The sequence below is a fragment of the Myripristis murdjan genome, chromosome 23 (genome assembly GCF_902150065.1).
Source record: "Myripristis murdjan chromosome 23, fMyrMur1.1, whole genome shotgun sequence".
In the NCBI taxonomy this organism is placed as follows: Eukaryota; Metazoa; Chordata; class Actinopteri; order Holocentriformes; family Holocentridae; genus Myripristis; species Myripristis murdjan.
Genome location: NC_044002.1, coordinates 7,262,592 through 7,283,128, shown reverse-complemented (window position 1 = coordinate 7,283,128; position 20,537 = coordinate 7,262,592). Strand labels below are relative to the sequence as shown.

Genomic DNA, 20,537 nt, shown 5'->3' with positions numbered 1-20,537 from the left:
TATACTCAGTTTTATTTAATGATATTTAATGATGATAAATGGAAAATAAATGAACTCAAACTAAACAACTTCTTTTCCCACTCACTTCCTCACAAAGCTGAGATCGTAGGTTGTTTAGTCTGGTCTGGTCTTTTATTAAAAATCAAATAGTGGCCACTTATCAGTAGCTTTTAGTGTCCCCTGTCCCATGGAGTCCATTACAATTTAATAAGCCTTTTTTAAAGCTCTAGAGATATATATTGTAGAAGGAAACACTGAGTATACTTAACTCATAATTTTGTTATTTTTGCATGGCCATTGTCAGATTTAAATAACTTGAATATCAGCACAAAATGTTGACTATCTGTCGCTTGAGTCTAAAAATATCAGCACTAGCCTCATGAAAAGCATATCCGTCAAGCCCTAATCCGGATGCATTTCCTCTGTTTGAGAATGGGGTGTGTGATCTCCGGCTTTATGTATACAGTGTGGAGGAGGGAGACGAACTGTGTGTTTGAGAGAGGGAGAGAGGGGGTGCATGTGAGTGTGTGTGTGAGTATGAGAGCACACGTACACTGGTCCCAGCACGTGTGTGCTTGAGTGGGGTTGAGTGCATGTCTTGCCCTGACAGTGCTGAAATAAGCCACCTGTCATGGTGGGAGTGGGGCAGGGCTGTTTCAGCGTGTCGTTCCAGTGACTTCTCCTTATAAGGAAGATGGGCAAAAGCTGCACGTTTTCCTCAAGGCCAAGGCTTGCCTCTCCAGTGAATGAGTTCATACTTCTGTGAGGCTAACTGAGGCATATTCCAGGCTGGGAGAAAGTGCTAGAATACCTTGCTGTTCATCTCCCTGACTGCATTGCCTGTTCCTGTGTTTACCACAATGCCAAAGTGAAGGGTAGTTTTTATGATCGTGCTGATAATGACAATTACCAGGCACGTTTAAAGAGAGAGGTATATTTTTATAGATTCAAGATCCCAAGAGTCATCCCATGTCAGAGCTGAATACTAGTACTCCTTTGGCCCAGTGATTGTTGAGTTTGCATTTGTGTGTGTGTGTCTCAGGTCATACCTGACACCAGTGCGAGACGAGGAGTCTGAGTCCCAGAGGAAAGCTCGCTCCAGACAGGCTCGACAGTCCAGGAGGTCCACCCAGGTTAGTAAATGCGCTTGCTTTCTTCACTCCCCGAGGTCACCAATTCTACCTTTTTATATTCTGCCCCTTCTCCTTGAAAAAAAGAAAACAAAACTCAAAACAAAAATCATAACAAATGGTGACCTGTCAGCGTCTTTGGTTTGGATTGTGGTTTCATAGTCCTAGTCTGTGGACGCAGTAGTCCAGCCGCAACAACTGAGTGCAGTGATTTTTTTTTATCCTGGTTGAGACATAATTACTTTTTGTGTACACTGGCACCCTTTCTGAAGTTTGAGCCTTTTTATAAGTAGCTGCTCATTTACAAGCTGAGACAATTTGAGCTTTGTCCTTTCCTGCTAAACCTCTGTGCTATACTGCTGCCAGTGGGCCTCAAAATTAATGACACATAAGTTAAACATCGTAAAGGACCTATTAGAGGGTTTACTTTCTACTGGGGAGCTAATGCCAACAATAAATTTATGGGTATAAGCCTCCATAATTATGCAGAGGCCACTACTTTGTAATTTCAGTGTTAAGTGTAAACCTGGTTCAAATGCTTTGATTCCAGAAGCCCAATTTCTGTCTTTCTCCTTCCAGGGTGTGACTCTGACTGACCTCCAAGAGGCAGAGAAAACCATTGGCAGAAGCCGTGCCACAAGGAGCAGGGAGGAGGAGAAGGAGGAGAAGGAGAAGCAGGACAAGGAGAAGCAGGAGGAGAAGAAGGAGACAGAGACCAAGGAGGATGATTACCGGTCGAGGTACCGCAGCTTCGAAGAGGTACACAACTCCTCCTAGATACATTAGGTTTTCTCATTTAACTGAAGGTAGATGCAGATGTTGCAGCTTCAATGTTTTTGCCATATATGCTTGCATTATTTTATTTACTATTTACCATGTTCTGTTTAGACTTGCTATATTTCACTCTGTCCTCATTTGTCTCTTTTCTTTTTCCTTTCTAGACCTACCAGCGCTATCGGCCTTCCTCCTCCTCCACCTCCACCACTTACACAGTCAGCACTGCCTCCACCCCAGCCTCCTCTAGCACCACCCTGTCCTCCAGCTCCAGCTCTCTCAACAGGCCCAACAGCCTCACGGGAATCACCTCCTCCTATAGCCGTTCCTCCAGGGATATAGATAAAGGTCAGTAGATTTCACTGTTTCATTTAAGACAATGGAAAAGGGTGCTCTGAGAGGTGAGACTGAAAATCCTTTCACCAAATGTTGGTTTTACCTACGCACAATCCCTGCCCATTTTTATGACTTTGCAGGGTCTGTTATTTTAACTTAATGGGCATTTATCCAGCGGGGAATGTTTTTTTTTTTTTTTTTTTTTTTTTTTTTTTCCCTCCCTGATGTGTGATAACAATTTTCCCCTGGATAATTTTTCTTTTATTCTAACAGCCAAACACATAACAAAAATGGACTATTTCATGTGTTGAGAGCAGTAATTCAGGCAATTCACTCACACTGAAATTATATGTTGATCTCCAAACATGGCTGCTAGGGCTCTCAAGAATTCTTCTGCAACATCCTCGAGTAAGGTTAAGTGTAATTCCCACATCCAGCTTCTTTTAGAGTGTGTGTGTGTGTGTGTGTGTGGTTCTGTGGCACAATGAAAATAAATCTCCTCCCTTGCTCTGGCTATCAAAATGAAAGCAAAGTTGCAGCAGCCACCAGCAAGGCAAAACCATGTAAGTTTAAAGAGTAGTTCTTGTTATGCTAGTAAGCTGCCTCTCGGCAAGTTGAGGTATAATGCATTGAAAGCTAAGCATTCCAAAAAGAAATGCTAACATAAAACTGTAATTATTCAGAAGGTTCTGCTGAATATCACCTGGCGCTGGCATTTGTCCCCATAGGCCCAGATTACCATGGGCAAGCTGCCACATGCTGATCAAGGCCATGGAGAAAGAAAGGGATTGGGTTGCCTTTTAAATAAAGTAGCTCTTCTCTTGACAAAAAGCCAGGAGGCGTTCCTGGGGAAAAAGGCAGCCTCAGTCTGTCTCACTGAAGGAAACAGTGACCACTTTGTTCTCTCACGACGAAAACTTTTTTTTCCTCCTCTGAGCGCAGGCCAGCTCATTTGTTGTCCAAATCATGTGCAATGCAGTCGAATAAATGCAATTCTTAACCAGAACTTTTATTGTTAAAGTTTGCATTCCTTTTTTGATTAACGTCATGGGCATTTGACAGCTATTGATGTTAAGACAAGGTAGCATGCTATACAAGGACTTAAAAGGATTGAAATCTAATGTTGCTCATATCTTTTGGTTACTTAATGTAATCTCTGGCTCTTTGATAATAAGGTTAGGTGTTTCCCCAGCTCCTCCCTCCTTGTATAGGGTTGGCGAAGTAATCTTCACCATTGCATTTCACAATTGAATTACTTCAGCCTTTACTGCATGTTTTTTTTTTTTTTTTTTTTAATTTTCAGGGGATATTGTTTTACAGTCACTTGGGCTTGTGATCTATTGACGTGCAATTTGGTATTGTATAAATGTCATTCTTCCTGATGGACAGAGCCAGACAAAAAGGAGGAGGAGAAGGAGGGAGAGGACAAGTCTCAGCCCCGCTCCATACGGGATCGCAGGCGGCCCCGCGAGAAGAGACGATCCACTGGGGTTTCCTTCTGGACCCAAGATGTAAGACACTCACACACACGATGATTTAAGCATTTTAAAGGTTTACTTATTCAAGCACCGCAAGTATTCGTGACAGTATTTGTGAGGTGCGGCAGTTCAGAACATTTAGAGAAGCCTTGGTGTTCCTCTTCTGAAGCGGTGTGTGACCTCATGTCTGTGTTTTTAATTCCAGAGTGATGAAAATGACCCGGACCAGCAGTCTGACTCAGAGGAGGGCAGCACCAAGGGAGAGCCCCAGGTAACCCCAACACACACACTCACACACTCACACACTCTCACTACCCATACAGATGAGAATTTTAAGAAGTAACCCTCTAGCTTGACATCCACATCAAGGGAGTGCTAGTGCCTGTCTGGTATGGCGTGACATTCGTTTGATTTTTTTTCCCCTCTGTGGTTTTTGTCTGTTCTCATCCTTCCTTTCCCTCACCTCGTGTAGTCAAGGCTAAACAAGTATTACTAGACTTTGATTTGCCCTGTTCTGCCCTGTACAGCTATGAGTTCGCCCCCCTCCCTCCCTCTTATCTTCCCTTCTCTTGGTCTGCGGCCTTTGAATTTTAATAGTTCTCCCCGTTTCCATCTTCCTGTGATTGTCTGGTTGCTACAGTGACCTTGCAAGCCAAAAGCAGTCTCAGCCGCAGATAAGTAGGGTTCAAAACAAGCAGCACAGAAAGGAAATCTGGCTTACTGGGGTCAGAGCACACACAGGAATCACGGGTCATAGAGGTCGTCCAATTCCAAGTTGAAGACAGTTTGCTGATTAGAGTTAAGAGGGAACAAAAACACTGCTGACCCTTCAGTGTGTGCTATTTGTGCCTTTTTCCCTGTATGCTCGGCTATTTTCAGTAGAACAATGAATAGGAATGTGGATTTGACCCAGTGCTGGTTGACATTGAAATGAAAGAAACCAGCTTCTCTGCTAATGGTAAAAAGTCAGAATTGAGATTCATGCATTGAATTGCGGTAAATTAAGGAATTTAGTAGGAACCCTGACCCAAAGATCTTCAATCATAACATGTCTCATTAATATTAGTTATGCAGGTTAACACTCAAACATTCCTGAAATAAAGAGGCTGTCCAGTACAGTAGACTGAACACTGGATCCCTATTTGGAGTGTTGAAGGGACAGTTTCAGTCTGCAGAAAGCGCAGTGTTGTGTAAACTGCTGGCCGGATGAACTTCCTGTTTGAACGGGGAGTGTCTTGTGCAGCATAGCGTAGAGAGCAGACAGTAGTAGTTTACCCGAATACCTGGCTCCACATCAGACGATCAGCAGGGAGGGAAGGAGGGGTTACAGAGCAGCCAGCCCGTGAGCCAGCAGGGCTCTTGGTTGTAATAGGACAGTACAATAGGGTGGAGCAGCAGCGAGACACTAAATAGGAAACGGGCAATTATCTCCGCATGCATGGGAAAGCGTTCAGGAAAAATCCCGGAGTCGCTTCCTTTCCAGCCTCTCGATTAAAAGTAACCACTCTGCACATAGTGAAACCATCCTAGTAAGTGCAAGTGCAAATTTGGTGTAGGATGCATTTTTTAAACTGACTACAAGAGTTTACAAAATACTGACCCTTGGTAGATGAAATAGTTTGAATGTTTTGGGTCTAGGCTGAACTCACTCTGTATGACTGATCAGAGTGCTAGAAACAGAACCAGAACAAACATGGAAGTGGAACATTTTCCCACTACATTTCCTGTATTTTCCCCCCTTCCTTATTGTTCAGCTCTTATTGGTTGACAGTCTCCGTTCTGATGTAGCTCATGCTTCAAGGAGACGTCAAGGCCCATTTGGATTTAAACTGTAAAAATGTGACTGCAATGGCCAACAAGAAATCCAACAGTACAAGATCATCAGTCCTCTGGCAGACACAGTCTGTACTTAACAGTCAGTCATGATGGTCAAATCATGCCCAGTATCACCTGAAGGCTGTGTAGTGCTTCTCTGGTCTTGAACATCATGTGCAGCCTTCCTAGCTGTTCATCACATCAGTTGTACTGAATGTCAGTCATTTCACCAGAAGGCCCTGATGACTTCTTGACACAGATTGTAGCATCGTGCTTTGTAATCACTCTGTGCCTGCTTCAGGAAATCAGATGCAGTTTTAAAATAGCTGGAAGTGGAAGCCTGACCCTCCTCCCCGTCACCGCCACCTTATCTGATGTCGAGCCCCATTGTGAGGCCTTTCTGCTGGGGCTGCACAAGCCAGGCGAGGCTGTAGCAGCAGTAGGCCTGGAGGCGCTGGCAGGCATGGCAGCTGTTCAGGAATGTGTGTGTGTAGGAGGCTGGCTGAAGGGGCAGGGAGGTCAGATGCTGAGACATTCAGAGAAAGCTCTAGCTTGGAGGAGGATCTGCAAGCACTATGTCTGAAGTGTCCGCCTTAAATAAAGGTCATATTTCATCTTGGTTTTTATTTTTGCCTTGTCTTAGTACTAATGGGCACAATAATGATACTCATCACAATTTTAATCCAATGTTTCCTGCGTCTGCCAAAGTGTAAGCAATCCTCCAATGCACAGACTGAAACTCTCTTTTAGACACCATGCTCTGCCTAAACAGATGAAAATTTAGCTTCTGTCACTTATGTCAAAGGCTTCATTTGAACACATCTAAAACATAAGAATTCACTTTGTTTTTCTATTTTGTTTTTCTTTCAGAGTGACAGACTGTCCAGGTATGTAATGCTGCTCCTTATTATACCTAATATGTCTTGATTTAACAACTTCAAGTTTCTGTTAAACAGCATGTTACATTAATATACATGAACATTCTAGGAATGAAAGCAGCACTTCCTCCGATCGTAATGATGCTCTTGGTAATCGTGGCTATGGTGAGAGTCGGAGGCCATACTCAAGCAGGCTGGATAGAGACGACACCACTGACTACAAGAAGGTATTATTGTTGAACATGGTTTTGTGTTAAAGTGGCGATTAGCAAGATGATAGGGGCAGGGCTTTGGGACTTGTGGCTGTTGCGCCCATAAGATGCAGAGTATATGGTAATCAAATCATTGGAAAGTGACCTGCTTTGCCTCAGGATGACTTGTGTTAGTTGCCAGCTCCCCAATGATGAATGATGCATACCCCGTTACATGTGTACATGCTACTGTACGTTTGCCTGTTGCGTTTGTCCAGTGTTACGTATGTTTCTCCCTTCCACCAGCTCTACGAGCAGATCTTAGCTGAGAACGAGAAGCTGAAGGCCCAGTTACGCGACACAGACCTGGAGCTCGCAGACTTGAAGCTACAGCTAGAGAAGGCCACGCAGGTACGCTGGCCCTCCATCTGCTCCATTTCATTAGCCAATTGGTCAGTGTGATACAGATAAGTAGGACATTTCCTGATATGCCCACTAACCTTCAAATTGTTGTTTTCCTCATTGCAGAGGCAGGAGCGCTATGCCGACCGGTCACAGCTTGAGATGGAGAAAAGGGTAATGACAGTTTAAATTCAGTAGCACAGCTCTGTTTCAGACACCGCTCCTTGTTTTTACTGTTTAATCTCCTCTGAAGAGATATTTTTCCTGTGTATCTGAAATTGAAGACTTGAACTCAGATATCCTTTCCATTATTTTGATTGCATTGAATTAGACCTGCTTAACCAGCGTGGTAACATAATGCCAATGGGTTTATGTCTGAAGGTAACAAGCAGGCCCCAATATCAGCTGGGTGGTGGTATGATCTTACCCTGAGTTTTTACCAGTCTACTGCCTTTTCTGCTGCTGGCTGCCATGTCGCACATGCCCTTTTAGCTGGCATCAGGAGGACTTTCTTCCTCCACACCACCCAAAACACTGGCACCTTCTCTTTCACTTGTTTTTGAACCTTGGAGGCAGCGTGTGGTCACCCACTTCTCAGAACTGTTCTGTTGTTTTCATTTTACTTTATTTATTTATTGTTTTGGTGTGTATGTGTGTTGGTGTGTAAAGGCAATAGTGGATTGTTGGTTTAACATTGAAAGTACCTCTGCATGTGTCTTCATTGCCATTTTGACACACTTTTCATTCATTCATAACTACAATTGTGATGGTGGCCACTGAAAGGACCAATCACATTCATTTTTCCCTACCTCCACCTCCATATACAGCCTTATATTTCACTATAACCATGAACGTTATTGTCGTTATTGCTTTAAGTCCATGCTCTAAGCTATATTACGTATCATCCTCATGTATCACTTATCTTCATGACCTTTTTTGTTCTGTCACAGCAAAAATCTCCTCTTTTGTTCAGGCCAGTCCGACCTCTTTGCTCATGAGTCATTTCATTAACTTGGCATCTAACACCGCCTCTGAGCATCATCTGTTACCCATTTCCTGACTCATGCCTGCCATTAGACGGGAGTAAATTATTCATACATCACTGACTATGTAGGTCTAAATGTGTAGGCTATGGTTGTGGCTTGCAGACACCTCACAAGTCATGCGTGTGTGTTCCAGCGTGTGCCATGGCTACATCTTCACCCTCTCTCTTTCACACCTGTCTTGTTTAATGCCGTGTGTTGAGCCTGCACCAAAGTGTGTTTGTGCTTTGTGCTAATTGCATATATGGCGTATGAACCCAGGGTTAATCTGTTTTCACTCCGTTCCCACAGGAAAGAAGAGCTTTAGAAAGGAAGATCTCTGAGATGGAGGAGGAGCTGAAGGTAGCATCAAACATGACACACACACACACTGCATTTAAATTAAATTAATTAAATGTCTTGTTCTTTGTGTGACGGTGTTCAGAGGAATCTCACATGTGGACCGAGGAACACAGCTAATGGTGGCACTTGTGAGTTGAAGGTAGCAAACATCAACCTGATCCTAACATCTGTCATATTAAAATTCAGTGGGAAATTATGAATGTGCCCCCAAGTATGGATCACTGTTGGTGAGCCAGTTTTTCAGTGTAAGATCAGCGGTGAGTCCTCTCAAATGTAATGACGCCTAAATGGAGATTAGTCCCGAATGTACTTAATGCCAGTTTAATTGAACATTGTTTGCCAGCGGACAGTACATATCCTTTGTAATGGGTTGTTCACACAGAGCGGATATGGATTTATAAGGTGGTGATAAGTTGATACGGCTGCTCAGAGCTACTTAATCATTTGATATCAGAGCAGCAAATTGGGATAAGTACAAGGTTTGATTCCAAGAGATCCCACTCATTATTTTGGACTTTGTGTATTGATGCCCAAAGTGCACCTGTGCCTCTCCTACTTTGTTCTGGGCACATCTCAGGTCAGCCATTGTAATCTGTGTTGACAAAACATTTAAGCTCCTCTGAAGAGTCGACCAATTAAATGTTCCTTTTCTGGGGAAGCGATTGAGGAGGAGAAGGGGGGGGTAGGGATCCATGAAACTCTTGTCAGCAAGTGTTCCTTCCCAGCAGTGTGACAACGTAGTGTGTTTATTTCTAGGTTGTAGGCAGCTGGCTGATCTTATCCCTGTCTCTTTTTTATTCCACTCTGCTAGATCAACATCTCAAACATGCCAAAGCGGAAAGCTCTTTGTCATTCCTTGGGTTTCCAGAATCTGTCCCCATTGTCTAACAATCTTCCTTTTCTGTTTTCCCCCTTTTTTTCTTCTCTTGGCCCCTATTCTCTATTGATTTACATTGTCCTGTCTTTCCATAATCCTTTTCTCTCTCCTTCCTAATTTCTTTCTTGGAACACTCTAAACATTTCTCCTTCCCCTTCCTCTGCCTCTCTGCCATTCTCTTGCTGTCACTCTATTTCCATCCCTCCTGTTTTCCCACCTCTCTTTCTCGCTGTCTCTTTCCTCCTCTGTTTGTGGTTGTTGTTTTTCCCCCCCTGCAGAACCTCCCCCAGGTAAAGCAGGTTCAGGCCCTGCGGCAGGTTAAGGAGCGGCTGCAGGCTGAGAACCGGGCCCTGGCCCGCGTGGTGGCAAAGCTCTCCCAGTCCGCCTGCAGCCAGCTGCCCTCCGTCGACCTCTAAAGCCACGTCCGTCCGTCCACCACCACCATCTTCTCCTCTTCCTCACTCCCTCCCTCCCCCTTCTTCCACCCCTACCCTTCTCATGCTCCATTTGCGCTCCGCCCCGCACCCATAGACAGGCAGGTGCCCAGCCGCCCAACCATCACTGGTTTTCAACACTCCCCTTTTCCGTCCCCTCTGCCTCCCCAGACCTCTTGGTTTTCAGAATGGGGAGGGTGTTTTTGTTGTTGTTGATTTTTACAGTAGGACACTCTCCTTTTACAGTACCGAGCCACCAAAGGCTTCTTGAGCTTAATTTCACACTTGTCAAGATATAAAAATGTCCCTATAGGTCATAATAATTAACAAGTTTATAATGGGGGACAAAAATTGTAAGGTAAGTATCTTTTCAGGCTGGCAGGTGGAATTGCAACCTAAATTTAGTTCATGTTTTTGACTACACCGTGCAGTAGTAGGAATTGAGTAAACACATCATAAAGTGCTGTAAAGGAAAGTGTCCTTTTTTTGTACAATCTCTAGTTGTGATGCTCCTATCAGGGAGCAGAGTTGTTCAGTTTGGCTTGTTCTGGCTTCTTTGCATGAAGTGGCTTCCTTTTTTGCACCAACTCGTGGCCCACATCTTCAGCGACTGAACTCCCGCTCCCTCTGTACTCCTCAAAGTTTAATTTCACAGATGACATCAACAGAGCCTTGGGTCAGTTGGCAACAGGTTCATTTGGTTACAGGTTTAGCCACTTGTTTTTGATTTGTAATAAGTACAAATATGAGAGTCAGGCTTTCTGTCATTCAGTGGTTTTGTAGTGTGTTCACTCAACCATCAGGTCGGTTGATTGTCATCTGTAATCAATGTGGGGTAGTTTTTTTTGTTTGTTTGTTTTTTGTTTTTTTGTTTAAGTGGACTGCAGTCTTCTGTCATTGGAGTTTCTCAGTGCCGTGTGTCAATAGGGACCTCTGACAACAATTGGACTCTGATCGCTATCTAAAACACCCACCTTTGTAGCTCTCGTACCACTGTGTTGACAAGAAATGCCCGCTGACATTACAAAGAACAGTTGAGGGCAGTGCTTGTCAGTCCTGGTCCTCAGGAGCCACAGCCCAGCTGGCTCTCTGTTATACCTGGTACGTGATTACTGGTGTGTTTGGACTGTCCTTGTCAACTCATTACGAATTTATCGCCAGATATTTGCACTCAAACAGCTGCCAAAGTCATAAATAGAAGTGGTAAAGCTGGGCAACGTACATGATACCAGAGTTTGACTTGTGCCATATCACACCGACAGTGGACAACTTACAATATACAAAGTCAGTGGTAAACAATATCCATACAATATTTTGTTTTTTGATCATACCGCATGGAAGTGATTGTAACAGTGTCTGGTCCCATCAGTAAACAGGCAGCAGTGATCTACATTACAGCTGCTGTTAGTTGTTCACATATTCCACTGACGACATCACCGGCCCAGCGTGTTGACCTCCCAGTGCCCATACAATTACTAACCTTATTTATTGATTGATTGACTGGTTGATTGACCTTACAAGTTGACAAGGCTCATCCAAATTCAGCATACATTCACCTGCCACAGTTGTAATTGGCTACCAAGGTCAAGGGCAGACAGATTAAACTTTTGAATGTTTTAGGTTTTTAATAGAAAATGATGTCTTTGTAGTGCATCAGACTTTAGTTTCACTTCAGTGCAGCAAATGTTGAATTTTATAATAGCAAGTGCATTGACAACCAACTTATTTCAGGACCCAACACTTGTGTAATCCCAGCCGTATGACAGCCCTAGTGTAGATTGACGTGAAGTTGAACTAAAAACCAGCTTGTGGTGCCTGCATTGTCTGCCTATCAGACGTGACGGAGCATCGCTGTGGGTCAAATGAAGGAGTGACGCTTCATTTTGTTTGCTCTGTTGTGTACTTAAAGACAGCTTGTTTGCTGGCTGCCAGTGAACAGCCATTCAGGTTCTGCATGGCTATTTATCAGGAAGTTTGGCCTGTGGTGTGCCCGCTTCATTTCTCTCTCTCTCCTCTGACTTGGAACAAGGATGTGATCAAAAAAGGATAAACAAAACAAGATTGAGAGATGCTGTGTGACTGGTCCAACATTGCTGACACACGCTGCAATTAACAGTTTGTAAAACTGGCCTGACTGGTTAACAGCACCATGTATCTGTCAAGACATGTCTAAGCTTTCCCTCTCCCTCTCTCTCTCACTCTCTCTCCCCCCTCTCTGTTTTCTTTTCTTCTCTTTCAGACGCTACCAGACTTGAAAGCAGACAACCAGAGACTAAAGGACGAGAACGGAGCCCTCATTCGAGTCATTAGCAAGCTTTCCAAGTAGAACAGACCCCCCCGCCCTGTCTTCTGCACCCCCCCACTCCCCCATGGCAGTGACTAATGGAATTGCACATTTAGATATTAATTGCAACAGACATCAGAGACGAGACTCCTTTTTTTTTTTTTTTTCTTCTCCTCCCGGCACCCATCTCTCTTTGCTCCTCCAACGACTGCAGCATCCACCCATCCATCCATTTTCTCCCCCCCCCTTCTGTGCCACCCTCTTAGATGATAATCCACTTGATTCCTGTGGCTGCTGTCCAGATAGAACCACTGAGTTTACAGAGCAAAGGAAAAAGGGTTGTGTGTGTGATCAGCATGTAAACGCATTGCGGGCGGGGAAGCCTGACAACTTATTTAACCAATAAGCCTTAGTTGTACATAAAGAGAAAAAAAAAGAAACACTTGCATCGATCTCTCTCTCGGCTGTCACTGAAGAACAGTTATTATCCAACACCTGATTTTATTTGTGCCACAATCTCTCTTATTTGATGTAATTTCCCCCCCCTTCCTGTGTAAGTGTTGTGTGCCGTGCAGTTTCCTCCCCTGATTTTTTTTTTTTTTTTTTTTTTTTTTTCTTCTCCCGACTCCCAAGTGCCACTTCTGCCCCGTATCAGCTCCTTGCAGCCACTATCTCGGTGCAAGTGATCGCCGCGTCTTTTTCTTCCCTATTAGCCATCTACACTTACACACACACACACACACACCGGTGCACGCACGCATGCACACACATTCACTCACTCTCTCTCTCAAATGCACCCCCCCCCCTCCATGCCCACCCTCCCCATTTCTGTACCTCTGTGCGTCTTCCTCCAAGAGGGAAAATTGAATTCTCGCTTTACCGAATGAGGCGGACCTGGTGGAATTTAAGCTTTCACTGTATGTGCAATATGCATTTATTTTTTCTTTTTTTTTTTTTTTTTAAATGCTTTAATGATGAGTCCATCACAAGTAGGATTTTTCACTCTTCCACCGCTTCCATTGCTCACCACCCCCTCCTTTTTTCTTTTTTTTTTTTTTTTTTTTTGTAGTGTAGTCAGTTTATATTCTGTATTTCTCACTTTGTTTTAGCAGGTACTGAGTGATGCTGTATATACCTGTATGTATTTGTTTGAGACCAGCACATGGCATGCATTTATGGTTCCCGTCTGTTACTATTAAAAGTATACAAATTCCAGAGGACAAAAAGGTGTGTTTTTAATTATTTTTCCTTTATAGTCTAAAGACATTGGATTACAGTAGGGCCTCTCTCTTAAATGAGTTGGCTGGCAGTGTTCAGTGCTTTTTTTTTTCCAGTTAAAAAAAAGTGTTCACATAATTGTGAGATTAAAAAAAAAAATGCTTCACTACATTTCACACATTGTATCTTTGGAAGAGTGCTGTTCATTTTTTTTTTTTCCTTTTTTCTTTCTTTTTTTTTTTTTTAAGCTGTAGTATTATAGCCAAGGTGTTGTCACTAAAAAAAAGAAGAACTTAGGTATTGCTAACCCAGTCCTTTTTACAATGTCTACATGCACTGTCAATGCCATGTGAGGAGTCTTGATGTCAGGTTAAAGCAACTTGCCACCATCAGATAGTCCATGCATCTGAAAACATTTTATGCATTTCAGTGGCCTTTTAAGAATATTTTAGTAAAAGGAAGAAAAAAAAATAAAGTCGCTGCAGATGGACTGTTGACCATCTACTCTTTGGTTTAGATTTTTTTTTTTTTTTCGTCATCTTGTAAAATAGGTGTGTGGCTTCATACATGCAAGCTGTGCTGTGACTACCAACCACTGAAGAGTTCATTAAAAATAAACTTGTACATTGTAAAGTTCCCATGTTTGGTTTTCTTCTTGAACTGTATGAAATGTCAGGAAAATGCTTGTTTTATCCATCCACAGAATCCACAGAATTTTATTATTTTGTGTGTGCGTGTGTGTGTGTGCCTCTCAAAACTCTCATATGTAAAGATATGTATGTTAAAGGCAGTTTTGAGCTGAAAATGCAGAGATGACAAATGAGAATTTTGATGGATGTACGGGCAAATTTTACATTTGATATTAAGTGCAGCATAAAAACAAAAGCCAGATACAAAGTACATGAAGTGGAGGAATGTAGATTAATCTGTGGATAAAGCTCATTAACAAATAATTTAATGAAGACAGAAGGTGAAAAGAACATTCAGTAGAAAAATAATTGGATTCAAACTTTTTTTTTTTCCCACCAGCTAAAGCCATTGAAATTCATGTTGACAAAAGCTAGACTAAAACTAACCATTTAAATGATTAAAATGCATTTCAATCAGAAGGCTGACATCAAAATTTTCCACAATGTGTTGCCATACTGCATGGTCACCACTAGATGGCACACAGCTTTGCACACTTGGCTTGTCAGGTGCACTGAGCAGGATTTTACAGTAAACCTGGGTTTTTGTAGCCACTGAGTATGCAATTTTTTTTTTTTTTTCCAACTTAACACTTTAAAAAACAACATGGGCGATGATTTGCTTGATACTAAATGTTAACAGAAAGCACTCACACACCAGCATGATGTACTTATGTGTGTAAGCAGGCACACACAGGAAGCATCAGTCTTTTTGAAAGAACTTCACCCAGGCCGTGAGCATGTAAAATTGTTGAAATAAATGGAACAGAAACAGCAGTTAAACTTTCAGCCCCGGGATTTAAAGTGGCGGATGACGTCTCTGCCAATCATCCCCAACGTTTGGAGACATCACCGCCTGACGTTTCTGACAAGTTTACAGCTCTGCATGAGTAGCAAAGCGCTGCCTGCTGTGCTTTTAAACTCCCGGGGCTTGAAATCACTACAGATGCATCGAGTCTTCCATCTGAAGCTGCGCTGCTTCACTTGACTCTTTATTCTAATCCCAGACGGCGATGGATGTGCCGCAAATGCAGTGCTAGACAATAACATTTATACACACCCGTGAGATGGCAGAAAGGCTCCTGAATAAGAGGCAGCCCTCAGCACGGTGCCCTACTTCTGCACACTCAAAATATCCTGACAGTGATCAAGTGTTGACTGGTAATTTACTCTGATAGAACAAATTGTGAGCTCTCAGCGACTTGTTTTTGCATGTACTGCCAACAATAGCTCTTTGCTCGGGGTGTGACTTGCTCTCTGGGTCTGTTAAAGAGCTCCGTTCAGTCCTCAGATAATGCTTTGGGGGATAAGTGAGGGTATTTGCTGTAATTGCTCCGAGTCATGCACAAAGAGCCATGCTTTTTTTTTTTTTCCCTCCATTTTCCACTGGCCAGACGTGCGGTTAAAGAGGCCTGCGTCTGGTTTGTGTCCGCATGTTGACACGGACATGCCGCCTCAGCCAGCTGCAGCAGACTGTCCTCATCAGGACCTTGACTGAAGATAATAGGAAAAAGATCATTTGGACAGCTTCCCAACCTTAAAAGATGACCCCACATAATTATAGTAACAAATGGTTTTTAATTATTGCCGCCCCATCCGTGGCTTTTGCCTGGCTCAAAGGCAAAGAGGACAACACCAGGCTATTAGTTTCTGTCACTCCAGCGAGCTTCACCTCACTCTACATTCTGATGATGCCCAACCTGCGCGTTTGTTTTCGAGATGATGAGCCGCTCAGAGGGTTTCCGGTCTTGACTCCACCTCGCCTCGATGCAAGCACTTCATTTGGAAGCGGATGAATGTGCTCCGGGGGGTTCGCTGACCTGAGACGTCTTTGTAAACTTGTGTGATATTGAATGAATGTCACAAGGACGACAACACGGCGTTTTCAGTTCGCCCAATTAAATGCGAACCGCTCTTTGCCGTTCCATTCTCAGTCCCGGGCCAGAACTTGTTAGTGGCTCACTGAGGCGCATAGAAATGTGAAATAGTCCCAGCAATGAGTCTCAGCAGGAGCTTAGATTCACAGGCTCCAAAAAAAAAAAAAAAAAAAAAAAAAAAAGCTCATGATTGCTCGCTAGTCTCTTTGATTCCTGACAGCAGTTCCACCATGGGATGATATGCTGTGCTTTTCTGGGTTGGACATCATCCATACAGAAGGAATTAGATCTCAGCAACTCCTGACACACACACACACACACACACACACACACACACAGATCCTCTCCTCTCATTTTTTCCCCACCACAGCCTAATCTTCCTTCTCTTCTGCACCGTGCATGGCAGCCCAAACAAACCAATCACGATTACACTCCCCTTAAAAAACACACACACACACACACACACATTAGAATTAGACACACTGGATGAGCAAAGCCCCTCCACTCTGAGGACAAGCAGCAGCAGGCATCTCCTGTTTCCCTCTGTTTTCCAACGTGCGTCAGTCCAATGACAAATCAGCGCTACCTCATGAACTGACAACTCAGTCTGTCAGTGAAAGAAAGACAAATGCGCTCGGTCAGGATATTGGGGTTAAACGCAGCAGGTGCCTGGCAGAGTGGCGAGCGGTGTGTTGCCATGGACGCTGCAGTAAAGTGGCTGTGGACAGGCCGCAGTAGGAGCTGCCACACCCTTTCTGTCCTCTCACGCTTTCACTCACGCGTCACTAGAGAGGGTTACATGGGGACTAATGGTGCTTAAAGGGCAATACCAGTGACTTTACATGTTCAATATTTAGAAATTGTACATTCATCACATTTCTGCAGATCTTTTCCCAAAGCCAGCCACATGGTTTCCATTCATTCCACTACGATATGAAAATGAACTTTCAGAGACTTCAAACTTTTTTGACACAGCAGCACTGTTGTGTTTTGATGACTTGAAATTGGGTGAAGTGAAGCAGTCCCTCCACCAGGGAAAATAGTCCCTAGCTTTACACAGCCAATTATCAGCTCTGTGGTTTATGAATGGCGACCACTTTGTTAGCTGCAGAAATAGAACATTATAATATACAAATTTGAAAACTGAGGGATTCTGATCATATACTGTGAAATCTTTAGTATCGCTGCATGATTTGCAAAATGTTTTGCTGCCATGTAAAATGTGGGTAAACTGTAGTAAATGGACCAAACATTCACAGTCACCGGCATGGTCCTTTAATACTTAACACAAACCAATATATGTTTTCATATCAGGGTTCCTGGTGCAAAATCACTTCAAACTGAAAGTCACCAAGGGTGGGTCTAAAATATTATGCCCAAATTTATGCTGATCACACCCTTTTTGCATACTAATGCGCACCATATCAGATCAGAGAGTTTGTGTGTTGTGCTCCTGCTGAGGGAGTTGGGAAGAGGCCATTGCAGCGCTGATCCACCAGACCTCCCCTGACTGTGCTTCAGCGTGACAAAGCACACTCTGATAAAGTCTACCCCTCCGACATCATTCACTCCTCTGGCGTGTATGTCATAATATTTATGGTAATTACCCAGTGACTTAGAGGCTGCGCGTTCTACCCAGCGAACCAATCTGCTCGCACGGGGGCTGCAAAACAAATCCATCTCCAGATCCTGTTTTTCTTACGATAAGGGGGAAAATATATGCCATTAGGATGAGATAATCCAATATCGTTTCATCTGTTTTAACATTTTCTTCTGTAGCAACTGATAAGGTGAAATTATCTCACCTGCACTGGATGAAATGATTTGGATATTCTTTGCGGTGCGTGCAGCTGACTCAGCGACACAGAGCATGGAGAGGAGGTTGGCATGCTGACCCACCCAGTCACCCACCATCACGCCATCATCAGCAACAGATGGCACCCTGCAGATGGCACCGGGACGGCACCGGGAGCCGTTGGAGGGCACAGAAGGGAAAACGGACAAAGCAATCAGCCAGACAGAAGAATGGAAGCCACGGAGCAAAGTGGAGCCCTCATCACCGTGCAGGGTGAACATAATAAAAGCGTCGGGTTGAGCTCATTACTGAAAAACAGAAATGCTCCTCATTTCAAAAGTAAGTAGGCTTTTACTGCCACGGCTGGTCCTCAAACACTGGCGGCTGCATCCTTTTGAACCTTCAAAAGTCAGGAAAACTCTGTTCCTTTGGCTTCTGTGAATGATCAGAGAAACCAAACTGCCTTGATGTTTGCAAGGGTTATTACACCTCCCCCGAATCATATAGTGGCAATATTTCCACCCTGAAAGAAACGCCTAAACTGAGAAAATGATGGCTAAGTAACAAGTTGGAGATGTAGGATTTGGGTGAACTATACCTTTAATGGTCAAGCTAACTCCTAAAAACTTGGAGCACTGAAACAGAATACGTCAGCTTTATATCTTCGCAGTCATTTTCAGCTTATATCTTACAAACCCTGGACATCTCGCCACCGATGTCACACTCTCTCACATCCTTTCTACATTTTGGAGGAAGTGTGTGACATCCAGAGCCCTGCTGTCCCTCTCTTTAACTTCCTTCCTGCCGTTGACCACGCAGTGCGGCGCTGAGCTCGTTTAACTCATCATATTATAGAAGAGCTGAGAAGCCAGAGCAGCAGGAAGGTCACAAGTTCAAATCCAGGATGATCTGTGGAAATTCAGAGTGGGAAACGTGAATAATAAAAAAAAAAAAAAAAAACCTCTCTGCCTGTTAGCAAGACATTTAACCCCTAATTCCCCTAGTGGAGCTGCCTGGTGGCCCAAAGTAGAAGACGGTGGTTGTGCAGGTCAGCTCCCAGGTGGTAATGTGTGTAGCTGTATGAATGAGAAACAGGCCGGTGCTGAAAAGCTTTAAGCTGCTCCGCAAACCTTCCCCGGATAAAGAAAAGGGCTTCAGGCAGCGCTGAGGCAGAAAGGCAGTTTCCTTATCTGCTATGGACACCCAAAATATGACTTCATACGAGTCTGATTCTGACATTCATTCATTTTGTATCTTACTAAACATGTTTAATTTTATCACTCTGTTTAGTTTCATCTCTATCATTTTGTCACTTTATTATCGAATGAATGCAATGCTGTGTTTTCTTCTTTTTCATTTTCATAAGATACAGCAAATTTGTAAATATTTTGTACATTTTATGTTTCCAAATTTAAATCGACTTTGATTTACTTGCAGGCCAGAGCTGTGTCCGCTAACTAAACATCTGGCATGGCTGCGAGAAACTTGCTGCCAGTTCTTGAATACTTACTTACACTTGGATAAACAATTTCATGGAGTTGTGAGCTCAGTACAGGCTCCTGGCCACAAAATTGGTCACCTAATAGCTTTTGACTGAAACATTACAGTCAAATAAATGAAAACCTGTGAACACAAGAGCAGCCATTACACAGTATTATGTTTAATATAAATTTTGAGCCACTGGCAATGATGATTTTATGGTTTGGCAAGCCCTGTATTTTCCTTATTCACCACAAATGTGTTCAAAGGACTGATACTGCCATTTATTAAAAAAAAGAACAAACCATAAAGTGTCCTAAGCGAGAGGGTAGCATACCCTTTTGAAACACTCAAAAAGAAGCTTGAGCACCCTGACTCCCATATCTCTCTTTGGAAATACATTACTGGAATGCTAAATGGGATTTAGCTGAAAGCAGCGGACAGAGTTTGTGTTGGCATGGAAGGAAACACTCAGCGACAACCCTCATGCCCCCTGATTTTTTTTCCCCTTCTCAAGAGCAGACAGAAAAATGCTAAATATGCAGCAGTGTGACCTGAGTCCATAGATCAGGGTTTATTTTTAGCCGAGGCGCCTCACTCTCCAGCTACACCTATTAGTTTTCTCATTATCTTTAACGGGGCTGGCACATGCAGAGATAATGGTTGAAAGCCCGGCTCTGGCCTCCCATCCACCAAATTGATCTCTTGTGTCATATTTGTATCATATATAATATCAGAGGCTTGACCTAGTCCATCAAAAGCTCTTTTGCACTTTCAAGATGTAACCACTATCATTTTACATACATCAGTGACATTTTTGAGGGGGAAATATCCTGCGTATCGATTATGAAGATGCCTGAAAGTCACTGCACCCTTGGTAGCAGGTCACACACACACATCTAACGGCATGAAGCTCGATCTAGCCGCACCCTACAACACTGTTAACTTATAGTGCCATTAACCCGGCATGAAATTAGATTTCTGACAGTAAGACCTATAGCAGGTTTAAATCACCAGGGTGGGGGGAACCTGTGCAGTGCTGTAAATGGCCTGTAGAGTTAGATAATGGCAGTATGCAATGGGATTGAGTCTCATTGGAATGCCAAGCAGAGTTATTACAATGGAGCTTTGCATCAACACACACCAATGAGCTCCAGTATGTTGGATGAATTATATTTCCTTTAAGCCTGGATCATTGCACAGGAGTGCCAAATTAACTTCAGCAAGAGGACAACTTCCCAAATGCAACGAAAAAAAAAAAAACTCCAATAAAGTTAGAAGAAAAGTTAGAGAGTTGAACCAAGCTGGAGAAAAACTATCTATGCCACCAGGTCCTGTCACATTGTGTCATAATACATATCTCATGGAGAATGTTTTTCAGGTGTACAACTCCAAAATGACAAATAGGCCCTTCTGAGCCCTCCCTTGTTGTTTTCCACCTGCCTTTATGCAGCAGTGAAGTATGTATCTTGCCAAACTGGACAGGTTGTGCATCGAC

The 20,537-nt window shown here is 43.3% G+C and overlaps 1 protein-coding gene across 3 annotated transcripts in view; it reads left to right on the top strand.

Moving 5' to 3' along the window:
* ppp1r12a (protein phosphatase 1, regulatory subunit 12A) overlaps nt 1-13,838 on the top strand; it is a 56,368-nt gene extending 42,530 nt beyond the window's left edge. For all 3 annotated transcript variants that reach the window (XM_030045546.1, XM_030045547.1, XM_030045545.1), the window contains 11 exons: nt 1,043-1,133; nt 1,710-1,889; nt 2,072-2,252; nt 3,630-3,751; nt 3,924-3,989; nt 6,404-6,420; nt 6,521-6,638; nt 6,909-7,013; nt 7,131-7,178; nt 8,339-8,389; nt 11,940-13,838. In XM_030045546.1, the coding sequence (XP_029901406.1) occupies nt 1,043-1,133; nt 1,710-1,889; nt 2,072-2,252; nt 3,630-3,751; nt 3,924-3,989; nt 6,404-6,420; nt 6,521-6,638; nt 6,909-7,013; nt 7,131-7,178; nt 8,339-8,389; nt 11,940-12,026 (1,066 nt within the window). In that variant the 3' untranslated portion in view covers nt 12,027-13,838. The remainder of the gene's footprint in view (nt 1-1,042; nt 1,134-1,709; nt 1,890-2,071; nt 2,253-3,629; nt 3,752-3,923; nt 3,990-6,403; nt 6,421-6,520; nt 6,639-6,908; nt 7,014-7,130; nt 7,179-8,338; nt 8,390-11,939) is intronic.
* Nucleotides 13,839-20,537: the final 6,699 nt, after the last annotated feature.